General features: G+C 34.2%; 1 protein-coding gene across 5 annotated transcripts in view; it reads left to right on the top strand.

Annotated features, from left to right (window-relative positions):
* Positions 1-21,894, top strand: part of NBEA (neurobeachin) — a 726,287-nt gene that overhangs the window by 384,674 nt on the left and 319,719 nt on the right. For all 5 annotated transcript variants that reach the window (XM_050766029.1, XM_050766031.1, XM_050766030.1 and 2 more), the window contains 2 exons: positions 5,643-5,751; positions 8,647-8,813. In XM_050766029.1, coding sequence (XP_050621986.1) covers positions 5,643-5,751; positions 8,647-8,813 — 276 coding nt within the window. The remainder of the gene's footprint in view (positions 1-5,642; positions 5,752-8,646; positions 8,814-21,894) is intronic.

A 21,894-nucleotide genomic window follows, 5' to 3' on the forward strand; every position in this document is an offset into this window, starting at 1 on the left:
GATCACATGATTCAGGGGTCCCCAATCCCTGGGCCACAGACTAGTACCAGTCCTTAGCCTGTTAGGAACCAGGCAGCACAGTAGCGGATGAATGACTAGCAAGCGAGCCAAGCTTCATCTATATTTATAGTCTCTCCCCATTGCTGGCATCACCGCCTGAGCTCCACCTCCTGTCAGTTCAGTGGCAGCATTAGATTCTCATAGGAGCATGGACCCTATTGTAGAACTGTGCATGCAAGGGATATAGGTTGCATGCTCCTTATGAGAATCTAATGACTGATAATCTGTCACTATCTCCCATCACCCCAGAGGGGAACGTCTAGTCACAGGAAAACAAGCTCAGGCTCCCACTGATTTGACATTATGGTGAGTTGTATAATTATTTCATTATGTATTACAATGTAATAATAATAGGAATAAAGCACACAATAAATGTAATGTGCTTGAATCATCTCGAAACCATCCCTTTCCATCCACTTTGGCCCACAGAAAAATTGTCTTCCACGAAACTAGTCCCTGGTGCCAAAAAGGTTGGGAACTGCTGACATAGTTAGATCACAACACAAGTCTTATCAGATTTTAAGAATTAGTGTTATAAATACCATGATATCTGACCAGTGTAAATTTAAATTTGAAAGCGAGAACAAAAAATTATATTAAAATATTCTCATTACTGCTAAAGAATTTTGAACATTTAAATAACTTATATTTCAAAGAAACATAAAAAGTATTTAGACTAAACAATAATAGATATACTAAATACAACAACTTGTAGAATGTAAGGAAAATGAAACTTGAAGATAAATCTATTTGCATAAAAGCTTATTACTTGAGAGAAAAGCCTAAAATTAATGAACTAAATCTCTAACTGCAAAAAAAAAAAAAAAAAATCCAAGTTAGGAAAATGACAGAACCCCTTCACAAAGTAGAAGAAAGCTGATAATAATGAAGTCTAACAGAAATCAGGGAAATAGAAAAATAAGATACAGTGGAGAAGATTAACAAAGATAAATGTTTATTCATTAACTAATAATAAATGAGCAAACTTCTAAGATTAAGAACAAAATAAAACAACACAAATAGTGAACACACAGAATGAAAAGGAGACAGAATTATAGGCAAAACTAATTAGAAAAGAAAATGAGACTGCTATCAAAACATTATACCATTAAAATTACAAATTTAAATGAAACGAGCAATTTCCTAGAAAATATACAACTTCCTATAACTGAATAAGAAGAAACAAAACCCTCAATAGTTCTTTAAGTATGAAAGGAAGTTAATCAGTAAAATTTCTTCCTGTAGAGAAAACTCTAAGCCCAAATAGTTTACAGGATAGTCTACCAAATGTTCAAGTAAAACACTGTTCCAAACTTACACAAACTCCTAGAGATCAGAGACAGGGAATGATCCAGAGTGTTCATTGAGGCCTGTGTAATCTCAATTATAAGAGCAAACAAGACATGTGGGAGAAAGGAAAATCACACGCCAGTCTCCCTTGTGAATATAGAGCTGTAAGTTCTAATAGAAGTATTAGCAGAACTCAATTCAACTGTGTATAAAAAGATAACATGTATATGTGGGGCAAACTGGAAGAGGGTGATGAGGGAAGTTTATCCCATGAATGCAGGAGTTGTTCATCATTTTAAAAATTTCTAAAAATGTCATTCATTTATCACATTAAAAGTGAAAACCTTTATGATCATCTTAGTAGGTGCAGACATCTAGTAAAGGTCAGTAACATTCATGATTAGAAAGAATACTCTTAGCAAATTAGGAGTAGAAGAGAATTTTGAACTATTTTAATTTAAAAAACAGTATGTATAGAAAACCTGCAGCTTTATTTATAAAACTCACAAACAAGCAATCTGAACAACATATTGCTTTGGCATATATACATATTTGAGATAAAATAATTTGTTAAGGAAACAAGAGACTGATAAACACCAAGTGCAGCCGAGTGGTTTATTTATTTATTTACATATACTAGTTTTTTAAGTAAGTGAGCTTAGGATAGTAAAGACATTCGTGTAGCCTCTTAAAACCTGAGTTAAAAACAATTTGACTGTCAAAAAGAAATACAGATTTTATCTTCAGTCAAAATTCATTTTGTTACTTTCCTTAACAGCCTAGATGTAAGACTGAGGAAGGAGACCAGTGTGTTAACCCAGTGTTACGTATCTTTAACTCCAGTGCAGCAGGTAGATCAGGAGTTAAGTGAAGGTGTTGGCAAGAGTGGTTGAAACATGGAATTGTGAGATCCCAGATGGATGCAAAAGGAAGTGAATTTTTAAGCACAAGAGGAAAGAGAGCAGCAAGGATAGGAGATCATGATCTGAGAGTAGACTTAAAGCATGAAGATTTGTGAAATGAAGCTACTTATGGCCATTGGATTTATTTGCTGAAGTGAGGGAGATTTGAAGATCTTTCAAGTTAACTAGTCAAAGAATTGTGCGCTGCTGGGATCAGTGTTTTCCATGTGGGTAATGGGGTCATTCAGAATGGTGGCAAGAGTCATAGAAAGATACTTTCTCCTCTTGTAAATAAAACAGCATAGATCAGTTGGCAGAACTCATAAGTGCCCAAGATAGGGGAACACACTTTGGAAAACTGATACAATTTCTTTGGTGTGTCTGAGGACAGGAGTCTTTTGTTACAAAGCCTCCACCCCCACCGCCATGCCTCTTTGCTTTGCTAATCCACTGCTTTGCTCCTGGGAATGATATGTATTAACCAGCCAGACCATGTGCCCTTCCCTTCCTGCTGTCTCCTGTTAATCTATTTGAGTTTTGTGATCTGCACTAATTGGCACATATTAGATTTTTTCCTGGCTTTCTTCAGCCTTCAGCATGCACTAGACAAAGCCATTGAACGGAATATTCTAATATCACATCTCTTCTCTCTTTTGAAGCCTCTCTACAAAATGTAGGTTGATAATATGATCAAAAGTTAATAATCAAAGTTTACATGATTTTCTTTTTTAGCTTATTTTAATTTTCCATTTCCTTCAGTGATTAAGACTGTATGCCCTCCAACATCATTTACAGAGGAGTTTTTATCTTTTTTCCTAAGTATCGTCATGCCTAACAGATTTCCATAACCTTTGTATTCTTTTACTAATTTGTGTTGTGGTTAACTTTTAGATGGAAAACTAGACAACTTTCCCATTAGAATGTGCCTATGTCCCCCTCAAGAGATTGGAGAGATTACTGCTCCATGCTTCTAGGAAATATCTGCACCTATCCTGCTGCTATGCAAGATTTTACTGGTGCTGCTGTCATACTGTCAGAACCATTCCCACTGGTCCTAGAGTGACAGAGTAGTTATTTAACCTAAATCTCATCAAGGAGTGGTTAAATCTATGTCCGAGCAGACATGGATTTTAGACAGATTTCTACTGAGAACTATCGTGAATTCAGTGTTGCTCAGTATTTACATTACCACCCTAAAATAAAGGAACCATTCACCTGTCGGTTTTTATAGAAAATGCCACAAAGATATTGCAAGTAATTTGGTGGAAAGATGAAAACTTCATGTTTTGTAATTCAACCTTGATATTAGAAAGAACAAATAAATCCAATATAGTCACGCTTACCTCAAAGACATATGTAGGCTTTTAAAATTATATTTAAACAATAAATTAGAAATATCAGAAATAATGATATTTTGTTTCTTCTGCTTATATTTATGTGTCAGTAAAGAAGAAAGTTTGCCACAGGTAGACATGATATAGTGAAGAATATAGAAGGAATTACTAGGACTCAGTATTTAGTAAGTACAGAAATTAAAACAAAGTTAAATCTATTCCCATCTGATTTATATTTATGAAAACTTGAGCAAAAAAAGTTGATGTATTTCATTAATGAGCAGTGAAAATAAGTAATGCTGTTATTGAAATAGTACTTCTGATTAAAATCCCCAGAAAGAAAAAATGTACAATGAAGGAATATGAGGATTAGAATGAAATGTAAAAAGGACATAGATAAAGGAACTGAAACTACTTCTTAAGCTTCCCCTTTGAGGAAAGCCCAGAAAGACTTGAGGGTAGCTTTTTAAATATTATTTGTGTGTGTGTGTGTGTTTTTAACATACAGTAATTACTTTTTGCCAAAAAAAAAAAAAAATTGAGGAAGACTAGAAAAGGTCAAATCATTGTTTTTAATTGACACAGTGAAAAACAAAATGATATTAATTGTTATAATCAATATTATCTTCCCCTCCTCTTCCTCCTCTTCCTCCTCCTCCATCTCCTCCATCATCATCATCATCTTGTGGCTTAAACCAGTAATCAGTTTTTTTCTTTCTCATGATTCTCATTGCCTGGGCTCAGCTAAGCAGTTCTCTCTGGCTCCATGTGGAGCTGTCTGGGTCTGCAGTGTCCTGAATGTGACTTACTTTGGGCTGAGACCTCATCTAGGCCTGAGAGCCCGAGCACCTCTGTGCTCTTCAATGTGCTCCATGTCATGTAGGCTTCTCTCAGGGGAGCAACAGAGTCCAGAAGAGAGTTCAAAAAATATCAAAAGCTGCCTGGCATCTTAGTCCTAGCTTCAGGAGTCGCATAGCATCACTTCTGCTGTATTCTGTGGCTCACAGGAAGTCACAGGGCAAGTCCAGATCAACAAGGAGTAGCAAAAGTCTCCATTTTTTAATGACAAAGTCACACGGCAAAAGAGACCATGTGGAATGAGAAATGTTGTTGCAGCCATCTTTGGAAGTAATCTCTGCCACGTGTTACAAAAGAAGTTAGAAGAAGCTCCCTGTGTGTACATGTGAAAAGATATCCAAGATACATTGCTATGTGAGAAAAGCTGGGTAAAAAACAGACTGTATAACGTACTAATAATTATCAGTGTTAGGAAGTGAGGGAAAATAATATATTTGTATTTTATTTGTATATTTTAGAAGTCTCTGAAACACACCCAGGCATAACAGTGGGTATCTGTTGAGGTTGAAAATTTGGCGACTAGAGGACATAGTGAGAGGCTTTTCACTGTAAATGTTACTACACATTTAAAAACTAATTCAAATCTTCTCAAAAAGTAACTTCTGTAGTTAAAAAATTCGGTTCTATGGTTGAACTTTAACTGTAGTTCCATATTAGAATTTGGAATCTCAGCATTTAAAAGAATTTAGATGTCATTTAGTTCTATCATTCTGCATTATTTAAAGTAAGAATCTACATGGTTTATCTGAAATTCAAATTTAACTGGGTATCCTATATTTTTAAAAATTTTATTGAGGTACAATGTGAAAAAAAAAACATAAGAATCTAGTCTAGTGATTTCCTAAAGTGTGGTCATTGAACTTATCTGTGAAAAATTACCTCTAAGATAGTGAGTTCTGTTGCATAACCATTTTAAAACACTCCAACCAGAATTTTTTATTTTTAAGTAACCTATCTTAATTGAATTAACTGAGTTGCTGATTCACAAGACACACTATTTAACAGAGGAATTGATACAACAGTTTTATGACATCTTTCTATATTTCACATTTTATTGAATCATAATTTAAAATATATTAATTTTATATCTAGCTTTATCTAAAACATATATTTGAAATACTGCAATCTGATTATTGAAAAAAATTGGACTAACCAAAGCTATTAAGAATAATATTTCTAAAGGTATTTTTCTTTTTAGATTACTGTGCCATGCTATGAAGGACCATATAGTTCGTGTTGCAAATGAAGCTGAGTTTATTTTGAACAGACAGAGAGCCGAAGATGTACATAAACATGCAGAGTTTGAGGTAAGGTTTTGGGAGTACACTAAATTCTGCATTTCTGTTATAAGCCAAAAATCACCTATCTGTGACCTTACATAAGAATGTTTTTTAAAAGGAAAATTTCACTGAAGGCATTTCTGTTCCTGTTTTTTAAAAGCTTTAGTAAATGTCAAACACAGAGTACTAATTTATTTTCACCCCATTTACAGCATGAAAACATTCCTTCTGCCCTATATGTGCCTAACCATTTGGTAGACTGAAGTTATTCTAACCTACTCAAGAGTAAATGCACAAAATAATTTATGATGCAACAATTTTAGTTATTTTAAGCTAGCAGATATTTACACACCAATAGGTCGATATGAGTATATGATACAGTTATATGAATAAACTCATATAACATTCAAAAAAATCTTTCAATTTATATGTTTTATGTATAACAGTTATTAATTATTTCAGTTTATTCCATTTACAAGACAAAATAGGTTCCAGAAATATTTATGCGCCCTGGTGTTTGGCTTACGTTGGGCTTGAAAGTAATAAATGACCCACCAATTTATTCTCCTGATACAACAGGCTAACAAGTATGGTGTAGCTGGAAATCAGAGCCCACAATTCTAGTTTTGATGAGGTTTTTATCTCAGTAAAGCAGCTCTGTGAGTCATACACGTTGATAGACTGTGTCTAGTGATCTCTGACCTGGCTACTGAAAAGCATGAGACAGGAAAATAGCCGCTGTTGCTTTCAAACACATGACCTCTGCTTCATTCGGTCAGAAGAGGCACGAGACAAGCAGGCACTTGTCTTGTGAAATTGCAGCAACCATATTCTGGAAAAGATACCAGATATTTTAAACTTCAATAAAAGTATAGTGATCTTTAAGTGTCTATCAAAGTGAAGTTTCGTGGTAGTAAATAAGATTTGGAATCTCAACTGAATTCCCTGCAGGATCAGTTTTGAGTGTCTGTACTTCCACTAAGAAAATCAAGATATTTTGTGGGGATATAAGCAGATCAATATTTGTTATGTGGAAACATTTAAAGTAGATTTTCAAGTGGTTGGATATTAGTTATGAGCTTTAACACATGTTTAACCAAGGTGACATTAGGCCAAGGGCAGTTTCTCAACCGTTTTTGTTGTTGTTATCGATTCCCTAGGAGTCCTTTTAGACATTTTGCCTAATTGGCCACTCATCCCAAAGAAATTTTATAATACCACCCATAGGCTGCGCATCTGTTTTTGTACTTACGTACATTTGTGTTTTATGTACTGAAATAACAATATTTGTATCCCCCACGCAACACACACCAATTTTTCACTCTTAGGAATGAGATTACCCTCATTGTGGGTCAACTCCCAAGGTGATAAGTGGTTTCCGAGGACACATGAAGACTTAGTGTTTTTTAGATTTTATATACATAAAATATAATATTAATGTAAATCTAATTTTGATTGTATGCCAATGTTATTTGATGATTGTACCTTATTTTTTTAACCTGAACGTTTCTATCTCTTCTTTTTGGGTTAGAGCTGTTGATGTGTGTGCGTGCTTTACACAAAGATATCCCTTTTAAATTGTAAAAGATTTTACAAGTCAGGACATTTTGCTAGAACTTTTTGAGGAATTTTTCTATCCCACATATCAGCCTATAATTAGGAAGAAAAGTATATTTGATATTAGATGGGTACTTCACAGTTAAGTTTTTTTAGTTAGCTACTGTAATTGTTAAGGAAGAAAAATGAAAATTTAATTTTACTCTCCAGTGAACTAATGAAATATTAAGCTCATTACTGAGGCAGATCATTGTACTAATTGGTGATTCCCTGTACAAAAAGATAAATTGGAAAATGAATTAATCCTTCTTAGATTACTGTAGGGTTATTTCTCCAGAAGAGATTACTTGTGGTAGTAGTGTATATCAATAGATAATGGGAGGAATATGTTCAAGTGCCTTCCATGAAATAGATTTTTGCATAGTAATGATGAATGTGAACTAGTTCTATTTATTTTATCAGATGTATGAGACTTTTTTCTTCCTAGTTATATTACTTGTATTACAAGTTTATTAATGTTAAAAGTTATAGTCACACTACTCTGCATTTATTGTAGTTTTCTTTATAAAAACTACAATAAAAAGAACCAAATTTATAATTAATGTTCCTCTTCATATTTACATGAAATATTTTTAATACAAAAAATGATCCATTGATCAACAGTGTTGCTAACAAATGTAAGAATGAATACACGTCAGATAGCTGACATGACAACTGATAATTATGGGAAAAGGGAGGTAAGAATAAGGTTGTAGTTCTCATGAAACTGTTTGAACATATTACATTTTAAGAATGTGGAGAGATCATAGGAAAAATCTTGTCTCAGCTCCTCATTTACAAATATGAAACTGAGTACATTAAAATATATGGAGTTTGTGTATTTTGTGAATTAAAATCCAGGTCTACTGAATTCCTAAATGACTACATTTTCTTCTATATCATATTACCATTCATGAAATGGAAAAGTATAAATTAAGTGACAGATTTTTGATTCATATGTAATTATCAGCAACATGCCACTTATTTTAAGTGAGATATACTGTATTGGCTTGATAAACAAGTAGGTTTACATTTATAGTAAATATTTGTACTTCTAAAATACATAAAAATTAGATTCTCAGAATTGGAAGAAACCATAAGTCTTTAATTACTTCAATATTATTCAAATTATTTTACATGTACTTTAGAAAGAGCACTTTTTATATTTGAAAGGTGACAATATGTATTCTTTAGAACAAAATATCAGAAGATTACATTGAGTTTTAAAAAATTGAATTCCTGTTACCCTTTAACTTAGATGTATATCATCCTTACTTATACGCAGTAAAAAGTTTATTATTGTGCATCGTTTGTATTTCTTTATAGTCACAGTGTGCCCAGTATGCTGCTGATAGAAGAGAGGAAGAAAAGATGTGTGACCATCTGATCAGTGCTGCAAAACATCGAGACCATGTAACAGCAAATCAGCTGAAACAGAAGATTCTCAATATTCTCACAAATAAACATGGTGCTTGGGGAGCAGTTTCTCATAGGTGAGTTATAATAAATTAGAGTAAATAACGATTCATAGGTTAATTATAATAGTTGGTAATAAAAAAATGGCTACAAATTTAAAAGTCATTTAAAAATATAATTTAAAATATAAAAAAATTAATTGAAATTTTTCCTGAAATCTTTAATAATTCTTCATCAGAAGAGTTTAAGGGAAAATCTAAACTTTTTATAGTAGCTACAATGGAAGTTATGTCTACTTTATAATAATATGCAACATAATACAAAATACGGTTAGGCAAGTATTTTAGTCTACTGTCTTTCATATGTAACACAGATGTTTAGGTATAAGAAGTGACTCTTTTTAAAAAAGAATCTTTTAGAGTCAACTCGTCCTATTTATTAAAGTTGTATCATTCTTTTTTATACAGAAGCATATATAAGCATATACATAGAGAAGTAATATGTTCTTCTAAAAAGTTTTCTTTCGTAATTTTCTATTCGGTCTTACCAAGGGAAGATTTTCATCTCAAAATATGGTTGTTTATGGTAATGTAGTACAACTAAAACTAAAATTTGGTTGTTTATAAATCACAAATGTTCTCCCTAAAGTTTTGTGGACATACAATTATTTTTGTTGTTCTTGTTGTTGTTATCTGTACAATGAAGTTTTCTGGAAAACTAGTAGTGAAACAGGTCAGTATATTTAGATTGCTGATGTTCTTCCTTTTATATTTTTATTTTATTTGACCCCACTAAATGTTTCTATTAAATCTCTGTTTGGCAGAGTTTATTAAATCTCTGTTTGACAGAGTTGGCTGGTGAAATGTAAACAGGACACTACTAAGAAGAGCCTTGGTAAAAATGATTCTGTTGACCGGGTGCGGTGGCTCACGCCTGTAATCCCAGCACTTTGGGAGGCCGAGGCGGGTGGATCACCTGAGGTCAGGAGTTTGACACCAACCTGGCCAACATGGTGAAACTCCGTCTCTACTAATTTATAAAAATTAGCCAGGCGTGGTGGTGGGTGCCTGTAATTGTAGCTACTCAGGAGGCTGAAGCACAAGAATTGCTTGAACCCAGGAGGCGGAGGTTGCAGTGAGCCAAGATTGTGCCACAGAACTCCAGCCTGGGTGACAGAATGAGACTTTGTCTCAAAAAAAAAACTGTTAGTTAGAGAAAAACACCTAGAATATGAGTAGGATGGTATTTAACCAACTTCCTGGGATTATGAGTGTAAGATAGATTTTTTTAAACTTTATTATTTTTGGATTTAAGGTAAAATTATATGTCTTTAAAATAGTCAACACTTAATATTTATCATAATAATAGCAATAACCCATGACCTCTAACATTTATTATTTGTTATGTGCTAGGTACCATACTAAGAACTTTACATGGATTATTTCCTTTATCCTTGAACATCTTTATTAAGGGTGACATTGAGGTGTTCTCCATTTTACCAGGAAAAACCTGAAGCTGAAAGAGGTTAAATAAAACTTACATAGTATCACACTGCTTGTACAAATAGAGGCAGATTGTATCAGTCAGGATGCTCCAGAGATATTTATATTCATTAAATAAATTTATTTTAAGGAATTTGTTCGTGAGATCATGGGAGCTGGTAAGTCTGAAATCTGTAGGACAGGCTGGCAGGCTAGAAACTCAGGCAAGATTTCTGTGTTACAGCCTTGAGGCAGAATTTCTTCTCCAGGAAACTTCAGCTTTTGCTAAGGCCTTTGGTTGATTGGATGAGCCTTTCCCACATTCTTGAGGGTAATATCCTTTACTTAAAGTTAACTGACTGTAGATGTTAATCATATCTACAAAATACCTCCACAGCAACAGTTAGACTAATGTTTGACCAAACAACTGGGCATTATAGCCTAGCCAAGTTGACATAAAATTTAACCATTACACACACTAACAATAACCTGAGCATTTTACCATCTACAGACCTTGTCTCCCTTTTGTGTTATCTGAATTGGGTTTATCTCTTAATACTTACTTATATGTAGTCAGGACTGTAACATTATATTGCTAGTAACGCAACTGGTATGATTCAGGATATTGCCTTAGCTATATAAAGCAGTACATGGTTTGGGTTTTAATTATTTCCTTATGTAATTGGAATACAGCTAAAGGACAGTGACCTCCGTAGTAGCAGTCATGTGGTATCATGTCAGATGCGTCCTGTGCTAGCTGGTCAACAACCTTTCTGACCTCTCGTTAGACTGACAGAAAGCATGGCCTGAGCCCTCAGAAGAGCAGGCGTCTTCTTTCCTGCACATTAATTTCTGCCAACTATCTGAAAAAAACCCACAATGTTTTTATGATCATTTACTAACTGTGTCACTGAACTCTAAACCTTTAAGCATAGGTTTTGTTCTGTTTAATCCTCCTTAGTATTTTATTAACTAATAGGGCTCAGCTAATATCATTGGACCTCTTCTCTTTTCTGTCTTATTCACTCTCTAGACAATTTTATCTAGTCCCATAACTTAAAAATACTCCTAGTATGTTGATAACTCCAAAATTTATTATTGCAAGTCCAGATCTCTCCCATCTCCAGGTCTGTATATTCATCTGTCCACTTGGCATCTTCTACTTGATTATCTAATAGTCATCTCACACCTAACATATGAAAACTGAGCTTCTAATATTTTCTTCCAAACCAGTTTCTCTTCTATTTTTCTCCATCTCAGCCAAAGGCAACTCCATTCTTACTGTTCCCGAGGCCATAAATGTTGCTCCGTCCTTGACTGCTGTTTACACATCCCACACTGAGCCCTTCAGCAAATCTTACTGACACTGCCACGAAACATATCCAGCTTTGACTGCTTCTCACCATTACCTTGGATCACCTTAGTCCAAGCCGTATCATTCTCACTTGACTTATTGTAACAGCATGATATATAGTCTTATTTATATATTTCACTTGACTTATTGTACCAGCATGATATATAGTCTTTCTTTTTATATTTTCCCCTGTCCTCCTAAAGTCCATCCTCAGCACAACAGCCTGAGTGACTGTTGTTAAAATGTAAATCCCTCTGCTCCTGTGCTTAGAAATCTCCACAGCTGTACTATGCCAGACTGTAATCAGTAGTCATGTGTGGCTATTCAAATTTAATTAGTTATAATTAAATTTAATTAAAATTTTGATGCCTCAGTTGCACTAGCCAAATTTCAAGTACTCAGTAGCTACATGTGGTGGCTAACATAGTAGATATCACAGAACCTTTCTGTCATTGCAGAAAGTTCTTTTGAACACTTGCTGCAGAGGTTTACCATTCACTGAGGGGAGAAATAAGATCTCGTAGTGACTTATTAGGCCCTACATGGTTTAGTCTCTGTTAACTCTTTAACCTCTCTCCCAGTACTCTCCTCTTGGTTCTTTTTGTTATGGTCATCCTGGCTTCTTTCTTGCACGTCATGTTTGCTCTGTTTAGAATACTTTCGCAAACTTTTAGATTTTCTTCAGGCATTAATTCCAAATGATACCATCTCAAAAAAAAAATAAAAAAATCCTTCTCTAGCCACTCTGTCTAAAATTGCACTTCTTCCTTCAAATATTTTATATTGTATTTCCCTGCTTTTCAACATCTATTACTTTGATACTTAAATTTCATATATTAACTTAAATATTATTTTTATTGTTTTGTTTTCCAATAACATGTAAGCTTCATAATGGAATAGGTTTTTTGCTCTTTTATCCATAATTGTATCCCCAGCACCCAGAATAAGCCTTGATGCATAGTAGGTACCAAAAAATTTGTGAACAAATTAATGAATAAATACTTTGTGTATGCCCTTTTTTTGTCAGTGACAATACCTATCATGGAATAATAGAATAAATAAACTAGTTCATTGGGAATAATTTTATATTTTATTTATCTTTATTAAATGCCAAAAAGTACTTTCCCTGCACGAAACCAAAGTGTTAGAGCCAGCATCCACCTAAAACAGTTGTTTACAAATCCAGTAACATTTTACATAGAAAAATTTATATATTCTAACTGGACTCACAAGTTCCTCAAAAAGACAAGAAAATGTTTTAACAGCAAAAGTTACTTTTGAATGCTGTTATTCTGTGAATGTTACAGATTTGGTTTTTATATAAATTATCAACTTCTATATATTTTACAGTGTATGTTTCTACTACAGAATAATGCTCTCAACTTGCAAATGCAAGAAAAATGTGTGGCCATATTTTGCAGGCTAATCCAATGGGATTAATACAATTGTGCATGTAAGAATATTTATGTCATACTTAGGAGTAACTGAAAAATATTCTTCCATAGTAGAGTGACCATTGATTTTTTTGTTTGGAGTTCATCTTACTGAACTTCTAAACTGTATTTGACAGTCTTCTATGAACTCTATTCTTCTGACCTCTTTTGTTTCACTGTTACATCTGACCTCACATCCTGCCATGCATCTTCTCAGCCCATGGCTCACTCCACCGCAGCCACCCTGGCTTCTGTCTGTTTTGTATACAGGCCAAGCACTTCCTCCTTTTGTATGCTGTTCCTTCTGTATGATATACTCAGATAGGTCTTTGCACAAGTGTTTCCTTATTAGAGTGGACTTCTCTGACTATTCTATCAAAAATTGCACACCGCATTTTTCCCTTCGTCACTCCCTCAATTTTCAATGCTTTACTCTTCCTCATAGCACCTATCACTTGACATATAATTTAGTGTTTAAGTATTGTTTACCTGATATTATGGACTGTCATTTACTGGTATATCCCCAGTGCATAGAACTTTGCATATAGTAATTGTTCAACACGTAATTTAAAAATTAATGAATCCATGAAAGTTTCCATACACATGTATCATGGCACCGTGTGTAGATGGCATGTAAGCTAGGTTTGATAAAATAATCTTTCCATATAGAATTTGAGCTTTATAATCAACATTAAGAGCTCAATTACTTTCTAGCTGTGTGACTTGTAAGCTATGTAATCTCCAACAAAGAGGTATTTTTGTTTTTCTTCTTTTTTGTTGTTTTTTTTAACTTTTAAGTTCAGTGGTACATGTGTAGGTTTGTTACATAGGAACACTTGTGGGGTTTGTTATATAGATTATTTCATCACCCAGGAATTAAGCCTATTTTCCGTTATTTTTCCTGATCTTCTCCCTCCTCCTGCCCTCCACCCTGTTGTAGGCCCCAATGTGTGTTGTTCTCCTCTATATATCCATGTGTTCTCATCATTTAGCTCCCACTTGTAAGTGAGAACACATGGTATTTGGTTTTCTGTTCCTGTGTTAGTTTGCTAAGGATAATGGCCCCCAGCTCCATCTTTGTCCCTGCAAAGGACATGGTATCATTTCTTGTTATGGCTGCATTGTATTCCATCATGTATATGTACCACATTTTCTTTATGCAGTCTATCATTTATGGCCATTTTTGTTGATTTCATGTCTTTTGAGCAAAGATTTTCCCTTCCTGATGCTCACCTTTTCTCATTCAGAAAATGGAATGAAAAGTTTCTACTAAATTGGGTTATGTTAATATGAAGAAGTGAAATACTGTTTGCAAAATGCTTAATATAATGTCAGATACAATAGATATCCAATGCTTGTTAGTAGTCTCTTTTTTCTGTTAGTCTGTTCTTTGCAAAGAGCCTTTTAAAATTTTTTTCTGTCTGCTTAATCACTCTTTAACTTCTAATATATAGTTGTAATGTATTGATTTTATTCATTTTATCAACAGATAATTCTCTTTCTTTTAATTGAGATGGAGTCTCACACTGTCATCCAGGCTGGAGTTCAATGGCACGATCTTGGCTCACTGTAACCTCCGCCTCCCGGGTTCAAGCAATTCTCTTGCCTCAGCCTCCAGAGTAGCTGAGATTACACACACCCACCACCACACCCGGCTAATTCTTTGTATTTTTGGTAGAGACGGGGTTTCACCATGTTGGCCAGGCTGGTCTTGAACTCCCTACCTCAAGTGATCTGCCCGCCTCAGCCTCCCACAATACTGGGATTATAGGAGTGAGCCACCATGCCCAGCCTCAATAGATAATTCTTGAGCTTCTATTTGTGCAAAACAGATATACTTTCTCCCCAACTGAGCTTATAGTCTAGTAGAAGAGATTGATATTGAATTAGTAATTATAGAAATAGGCCAGGCGTGGTGGCTGAAACCTGTAATCCCAGCACTTTGGGAGGCCGAGATGGGCAGATTACTTTGAGGTTAGGAGTTTGAGATCAGCCTGGCCAACATGGTGAAACCCTGTCTCTACTAAAAATATAAAAATTAGCTGGGCATGGTGGCGTGTGCCTGTAATCCCAGCTACTCAGTAGTCTGAAACGGGAGAATCACTTGAACCTGGGAGGCAGAGGTCGCAGTGAGCAGAGATTGTGCCACTGCACTCCAGTCTGGGCGACAGAGCAAGTCTCCATCTCAAAAAAAAAAAAAAAAAAAAAAATGGAAACAAAAGATATAAAACGTTGGCAAATGATAGGAGAGAAAAGTGCCAGGTACTTTGAAGGAGCGTGTAAAACAGAGGAGCTTTATTTTAAACTAGGGAGTGAGGAAAGACTTGTTTGAAGGAGCTCTGTTTAAGCTAAGTAAAGAGATGAGTAGTGCATCTTTAGCAAAGAGTGGCATGTAAACCATTCAGAAGAGAAATATTACAAAGACTCTGGGCTTAAAAAACAAAATGAACAAAAAGGAGGGTAGTTTGTCTGGAGCCTAGTGAATATTGGGTAGTGGCTTGAGAGGAGACTGGAGAATAACATGAGCCAGATGATTAAAAGTCCTGTTTGATCATATTAAGGATTTGTGACTTTATCCTAAGTAGCATGAAAAGCAAAGAAGGATTTGAACAGGTGAATAACATGATCTGATTTATGTTTTAACAACGTCTGGCTGTTATATGAAGATACATATGCGGACAAATAGGAAAATATAGTCACCTTATTTATAGCCAAGTTCAAATGTCACCTTTTTCTATAGCATCCCTTGGCTTTCTCTATCTTTTCTAACACTGCTTCCCCATATTTTGTTGTTATCTGTATTGAAATTATCTGTGATATATCACTTAATGTTTTATAGCCATGTGAATGTGCCTATCTTTTCAACATACTTGTAGCTTCCTAAGTGTAGAGATTGAATACTAATTGTTGTTATATCCCTGTTATCAAGTATATGTTAAATATGAAGGAATTTCATCCCTATAATGTTCTACTTGCTATTCTACTGAAAAAAAAGTTTAGTTATAACATAAAAATCTCTTTTACATCTATCTTTGGATTCAGTGGTGGGGCCGGTTCTAACATACTTTAGCGTTTGAATTAATAATGTTGATCTTTATTTCTGTGTTGAGGAAAACTACGAGAGATCCTTTAACATGCATATTTCGAGATTCAGTGTTGTTAAATAATGCTCAATGTATATAGTTTTTCTTTGTTTATTTTAGTTTTTTGGATCATATTTCCTGTTGCTTAAACTAATTAAGCCATACAGCCTAATTTAAGTGAACAGTTTTTAATAGCCCCTTGAGTTTAATAGGCGTGTGTGTGTGTGTGTGTGTGTGTGTGCTCAGTTTTTATTATTCATTTTCATATAAGCATTACTATTAAGGTTTCGTTTTCTGGTAAGATGTTGGGAGCACAGCTATGTATTGATGGTAACTATATTGATACTTCACTTGGAATGTCTTATTTTCATCGTAACAACTGTAAGGAAGACATTATTTTTTCTGTTTTACGGATTAAAAAATGTGAGATTCATAGAAATCAAATGTCTTGCCCAGTATTACACAGCTAAGTAATAGAAACAAAAGTAGGATTTGAGTCTAGATTGATCTGACCCTAAAGCTTGTAGTCATTTCAATGACTAATTACTGATTATTGTATTGATTATAAAAACTGGCCATTAGAATAATGAAATACAAAGAACTGTGAATTAAGAAGAAGACTGATGACTTGGAAATCTGGGGCTTTAAAAAGTATTCTTAAGTTTACCAAATCCAAGGCCCAAACTGAAGTGACTTTGGACCTGCCACCCACTGAAGGCACGGAAGAACTTGTCTGAACCTAAAAGGTTCAGTTGACTTCCAGAACAAAAATAAACACATAATCTACACAGGAAGTTAACATGATCCAGTGTACTACAAGGTAATATTATAAATGTCCAGGATACAGTCCAAAATTCCTCAATATACAAAGGAAAATCTCACCATTTCTCAAGGACAGAGAGTTAACAGATGCCATTCTCAAGATGACTGAAATGTTGGAACTATCAAAGACTTAAAAGCACCTTTATTATCATCTTCCATGAAGTAAAGGTAAATACTTTTTAAATGAATAGACTGATAGATCTCAGCAGGGAAATAAAAAGTATATAAAAAAACAAAAAATGAAAAATCCATCACCTAAAATGAAATATTCACTGGATAAGCTCAATGGTAGAATGAAGATGACAGAGGAAAGAGTAAATGATTTTGAAGATAGATCAAACAAAATTTTATAATTGAAGAAAAGGGAGAAATCAGATTGAGGGAAAAATTGAGATAGCTTCAGGCACCTCTGGGATAATATCACACAAAACGTCTGAGTTTGAACACTGAATCATCAGAAGAGTAGAAAGAAGTTGGTACAGAAACATTATTTACAGAAAAAAATGGTTGAAAATGTATGAAATTAGGTGGAAGATGTCAAGTTAGAGACTCAAGAAGCTCAGAGATGACAAAATATAAATACAATTATACAATTAAAGCTAAATCTAGACACATCCTAATTAATCTTCTGAAAATCAAGGTAAAGAAAAAATCTTGAAAGAAAATACAGGAAAACACAACATGTTACCTATAATAGGCAACAATTCAAAAGATAACTTTTTTATCAGAGATAAGTGGAGGCCAGAAAAATAATTGGCAACCCAGAATTCAGCATTCAGCAAAAATATTCTTTAGAAATGAAGGCAAAATTAAAACATTCTCAATGAAGTATTAAGAGAATTCTTCATCAATAGAAATGTTCTCAAAGAAATTCCAGAGGACCTCTTTCAGGTAGAAGGGGAACAAAAACATAGAACTTTAAGAATGAAGAAGCATTCTTTGTTTTGTTTTGTTTTGTTTTTCCCACAACAGTGCAAAGGCAATGTAGTGGAGAAATGATAACGTCTTTTCAGCAAATAGCGCAGAAACAATTGAACATCCATGTGCAAAAATTGGAACTTGCCTGCACCACGGACCCTATGCAAAACTTAACTCCAAATGGACCATAGACTTAAATACAAAATGTAACACCATAAGACTTCTAGTCGAAAACATAGGAGAAAAATCTTTGTGACTTTCCTTGTTTTGGGCAAAGAGTTATTAAACACAGTACCAAAAGTCTGATCCATAAAAGAAAAAATAATTTAAAACATTTTTTCTGTGAAAGACTGTTGGGAGAAAGCCACATTCCTTCAGACTGGGAAAACCATAGACTGGGAAAAAAACACTTTTCAAACCTAACAGTGAGAAACAAATATTGTAATTAAGAAAAGCAACCTAAATATTTTAACAGATGCTTCATTACTGTAGGCAAACAGAGCAGTGGTTTTCAAGGGTTAACACCTGAGGGAGGATTTGAGTAGAAAGTGGCCACATGAGAGAGCTTTTCGCGATGATGGAGCTGTCCTATATTTTGATTGGGGTAGTGGTTTTATGCCTGTATGCATCTGTCAAGATTTATATAATTGTAAGTCAGAGTGTGAATTTTACTATGTATAAATTTGAAAATATTTTAAAACTTTAAAAAATACATGGCCTGGAAAAGGTTTTACAGGTGATTCTTCAGGTGTTAACACTAGTATTTGTCACTCTCTACATTATGTATTTATTTATAAAGATTTCCATCAAATAGTATTTAATTGTTGTTATAAAGATAAATAAGTTACAGCTCAGATTATCTGCTATTTCTATGCAAACACTATTATGTTGGTCATAGAGTCTCAAGACCATAAATTGGATTAGCTTTCTCTATAGCTATACCTATAAATAGGTTAATTTGTACTAGATGTATTTATATATGTGTATGTATGTGTATATGTGTGTTTTATATAATCCTACAATAAATTTACCATTCTCTAACAAAGATTATGAATTATTAAAATGAGAAAAAAAAACTTTCACAGCAATTTTTATATAATTTAAAATGTCAAGGTTTTACCTAGGAATGTGCTCTACACTCAATGAATATAGTTGTTACAAGTATATTGACAGTTATTGAGTTAGACTAAACAGTCTACCAATTGTGATCTCAGTAACACTGTGAGATCTAAGATGACTTCCCCATGCCCACCAAACAAACATGCTTAGGAAATAAATATATTTACATCATAGATTATATTTTTAATGGCTATAAAGCTTCACAAAAGGCTATATTATAGTTTTATGAGAGCTATGTAAATGTACATAACAGGTTCAAATGAGAACATGTGTTTTTTTATTTCAATTTGATATTCTACACTTCCAAAACAAGAGTTCTTAAACTCACTGTTTCAAGAATTTAAAGTCAAAATAATAATTAAAATAAATTAGAATAAGCATTGTCGGCACAAAATAATAACTTAAAGTGACATAAGGTAAGCGTGAAAACATAAAGTAAGCAATGACCAGGTGGAAGTGTAAAGTAAAAATTATATGCTTTTTCAGCAAATTCTGGGTTTAGAATATTCTCATGCAGTCTATTCACTTTCTCTTCCTGGTCCCACTCCTGTTTCCCCTATCTTCAGACCTTCACCATTGCCATTTATGGTGGATGTGAACTGCAATCACTATACTACAGCATTTACTTAAATCCAGTTTAATTTGCTCCTAGCCCCTCCATGGGGCTGGTAGAAAATTTAATCCCAGTTATTTATAGAGCCTCAAACACTTACACACCCCAGAATTAGACAGATATTTTAATAATTTTACTGGTGTAAAGCCCTGGGATTCTTATTTCACTGTGGACTCTAGAAGCATGTTTGATTTGCTCTTAAAGGTATGTCTGTTCCTGGCCAAAATGCTATATTAGTTTCTATACTAAGGCAAGGAGCTATAGTACCTAGGGCATGGCCATATGGGTTCCAGCCATTTCATTAAAAGTAAATGTACCCTATTACTTTTAGGACCCCTTTTTAATATTACCTTCCCAGCCTTGGAATTAACTACCTGAACCCTGATTACTTCAACTTCCTTACCCCAAAAAGCCTTCCTGTCCATCCTCTCTTCTAGGATAGTTCATCTACTAACAGTTCTTATATCTGTTGAGAAGATAAGGGAATTCTCAGGTGTCCTGAATTCAAGATCCTGCTTGTTCTGAAAGGGTTGGCATAGGATGACGTGGAAATTTTGCTTATTTTTCTGATCCATTTGGATTCCCTGGCTTCCCTTTCTAGAACTGTCCTAAAACATCTGATTCAAAGGTACTATGTAACCATGGAACAATTTTTTTCTCCTCCCTTGGATATTTGAACCTTTGACATTTAACTCATCATGTTCTAGCTAAATGATTAATTCTAAATGTTCTAATGGACAGAAAACATAAATCTCACTTTAGGTGGAATCATTGTGACTTACTGATTGAATAAATAGGAAAGAATCAGGAATGTTGCTGTCATCCTTCACTGGTTGAATGGTGATGTCACTCTTGGAACTGAAAAATGCAGAAGGAACTGGTATGCAAAGGAATATGATTATGTTGAGTTTGCCTTGCCTGTGGCATGTTCTAGTGGAAATGTCTACCAGGAAGTTGAAAATAGAAATAGCTCCATGTGACATGAGGTCACTACTTATGCATGTGATAACCTTCTCAGACATATCCAAAACATATTTGTCTTATGGCCAACAAATTTCATCTCTCCCATTTTCCCAGAGAAGGGCATCTAGGAAACATCCTTGATTTACTTATTTCCTTCAGCCCTTTCTCTGCCTATACAACCCACATACACAAATAGTCTATCAGCAAGTCCAACAATACATGTAGAGTATATGCTGTCTTTTTCCAAGCACTGAAAATAGTTTGAAGATGGGTTCTTCGAGGGCTGTGTCTTGCTGGGTGGGTTCACCAAGGCAAAAGAATAAGGTAAATATTAAGATACAAGTAAGGAAGTCATCAAAGTAATAGAGTGTACTTAGTCTGAGGTAGTTAAAGAAGGTAAGTAAAGAAAGAAGGGGATTGATGAGCAGAAAATTAAGAAGTTAAGGAAACAAACATCAGTGTTTTAAAAGGATGGAACATTGTAGGATGTTTGAATTTAAGATTCAGAAATACAGCAATTAATACAAGATTGACAAATCCAGAATGTTGTCATGAAAGTAAGGGGGATTGAAGATCATGGTAATCAGATTATGAAACTGAAAGGATGGAATCTTCTGTTGATTTACCCAAGATAAATCCAGGAAAGGACGATTGTCAGCATCTTCTAAAAGTCTTCAGTAAATAAGTGAAGTGGCCTGTGAGGCTGACAGATAATCCCAAATGAGGAGAGGTATAAGATAGTATTGCCTGATTTAATAGGAGCCTTAAAAGAATCCCATCTCAAAGTTGATCTTCCTTAAAACAAAACATAATGCAGGTGCAAAGGGAGAGGAGTTGAAAATATATTATGGAATGACAGAGCTTTAAAAGCCAGTCAACATTCACTGACCCTGATAGAACTCTAATACAGGTCACCTTGGTAAGAGTAACTATTTGAAAGCACTTAGTGATGCAGATCAATAATGATTGGATGGGTCAGCCTCAAAAATGTCTGTTATTTGGACATGAAGGAAATTAGGCGGAAGCCTCTATGAGCCAGTTGATTGCCATCATCATTTCTGATGGATTTTTTCTAAAATATATAGATTTTTACAAATTAAGATAATTAGTAAGTCAGAAGTACAATACTTTGTAAAATGCATAATACGTAGATTAGAATTACATGAAACAACAAATAATGAAGAAAATCAGCATGTAAATATAAAATAACTCTCACAAATATTAACCTACTTTTTCAGCAACAGAAAAGTCATTAGTTTTAAAATAAAAATGAGCTTTTGGTTTCCCTACATTAATGAAACTGCTCCTCGGCTTACAAATGGCATGACATTTAAAATTTTTGACCCATTCACAACAACCATCTGTAGTTAAA

The sequence above is a fragment of the Macaca thibetana genome, chromosome 17, assembly GCF_024542745.1.
Source record: "Macaca thibetana thibetana isolate TM-01 chromosome 17, ASM2454274v1, whole genome shotgun sequence".
NCBI classification, from domain to species: domain Eukaryota; kingdom Metazoa; phylum Chordata; class Mammalia; order Primates; family Cercopithecidae; genus Macaca; species Macaca thibetana.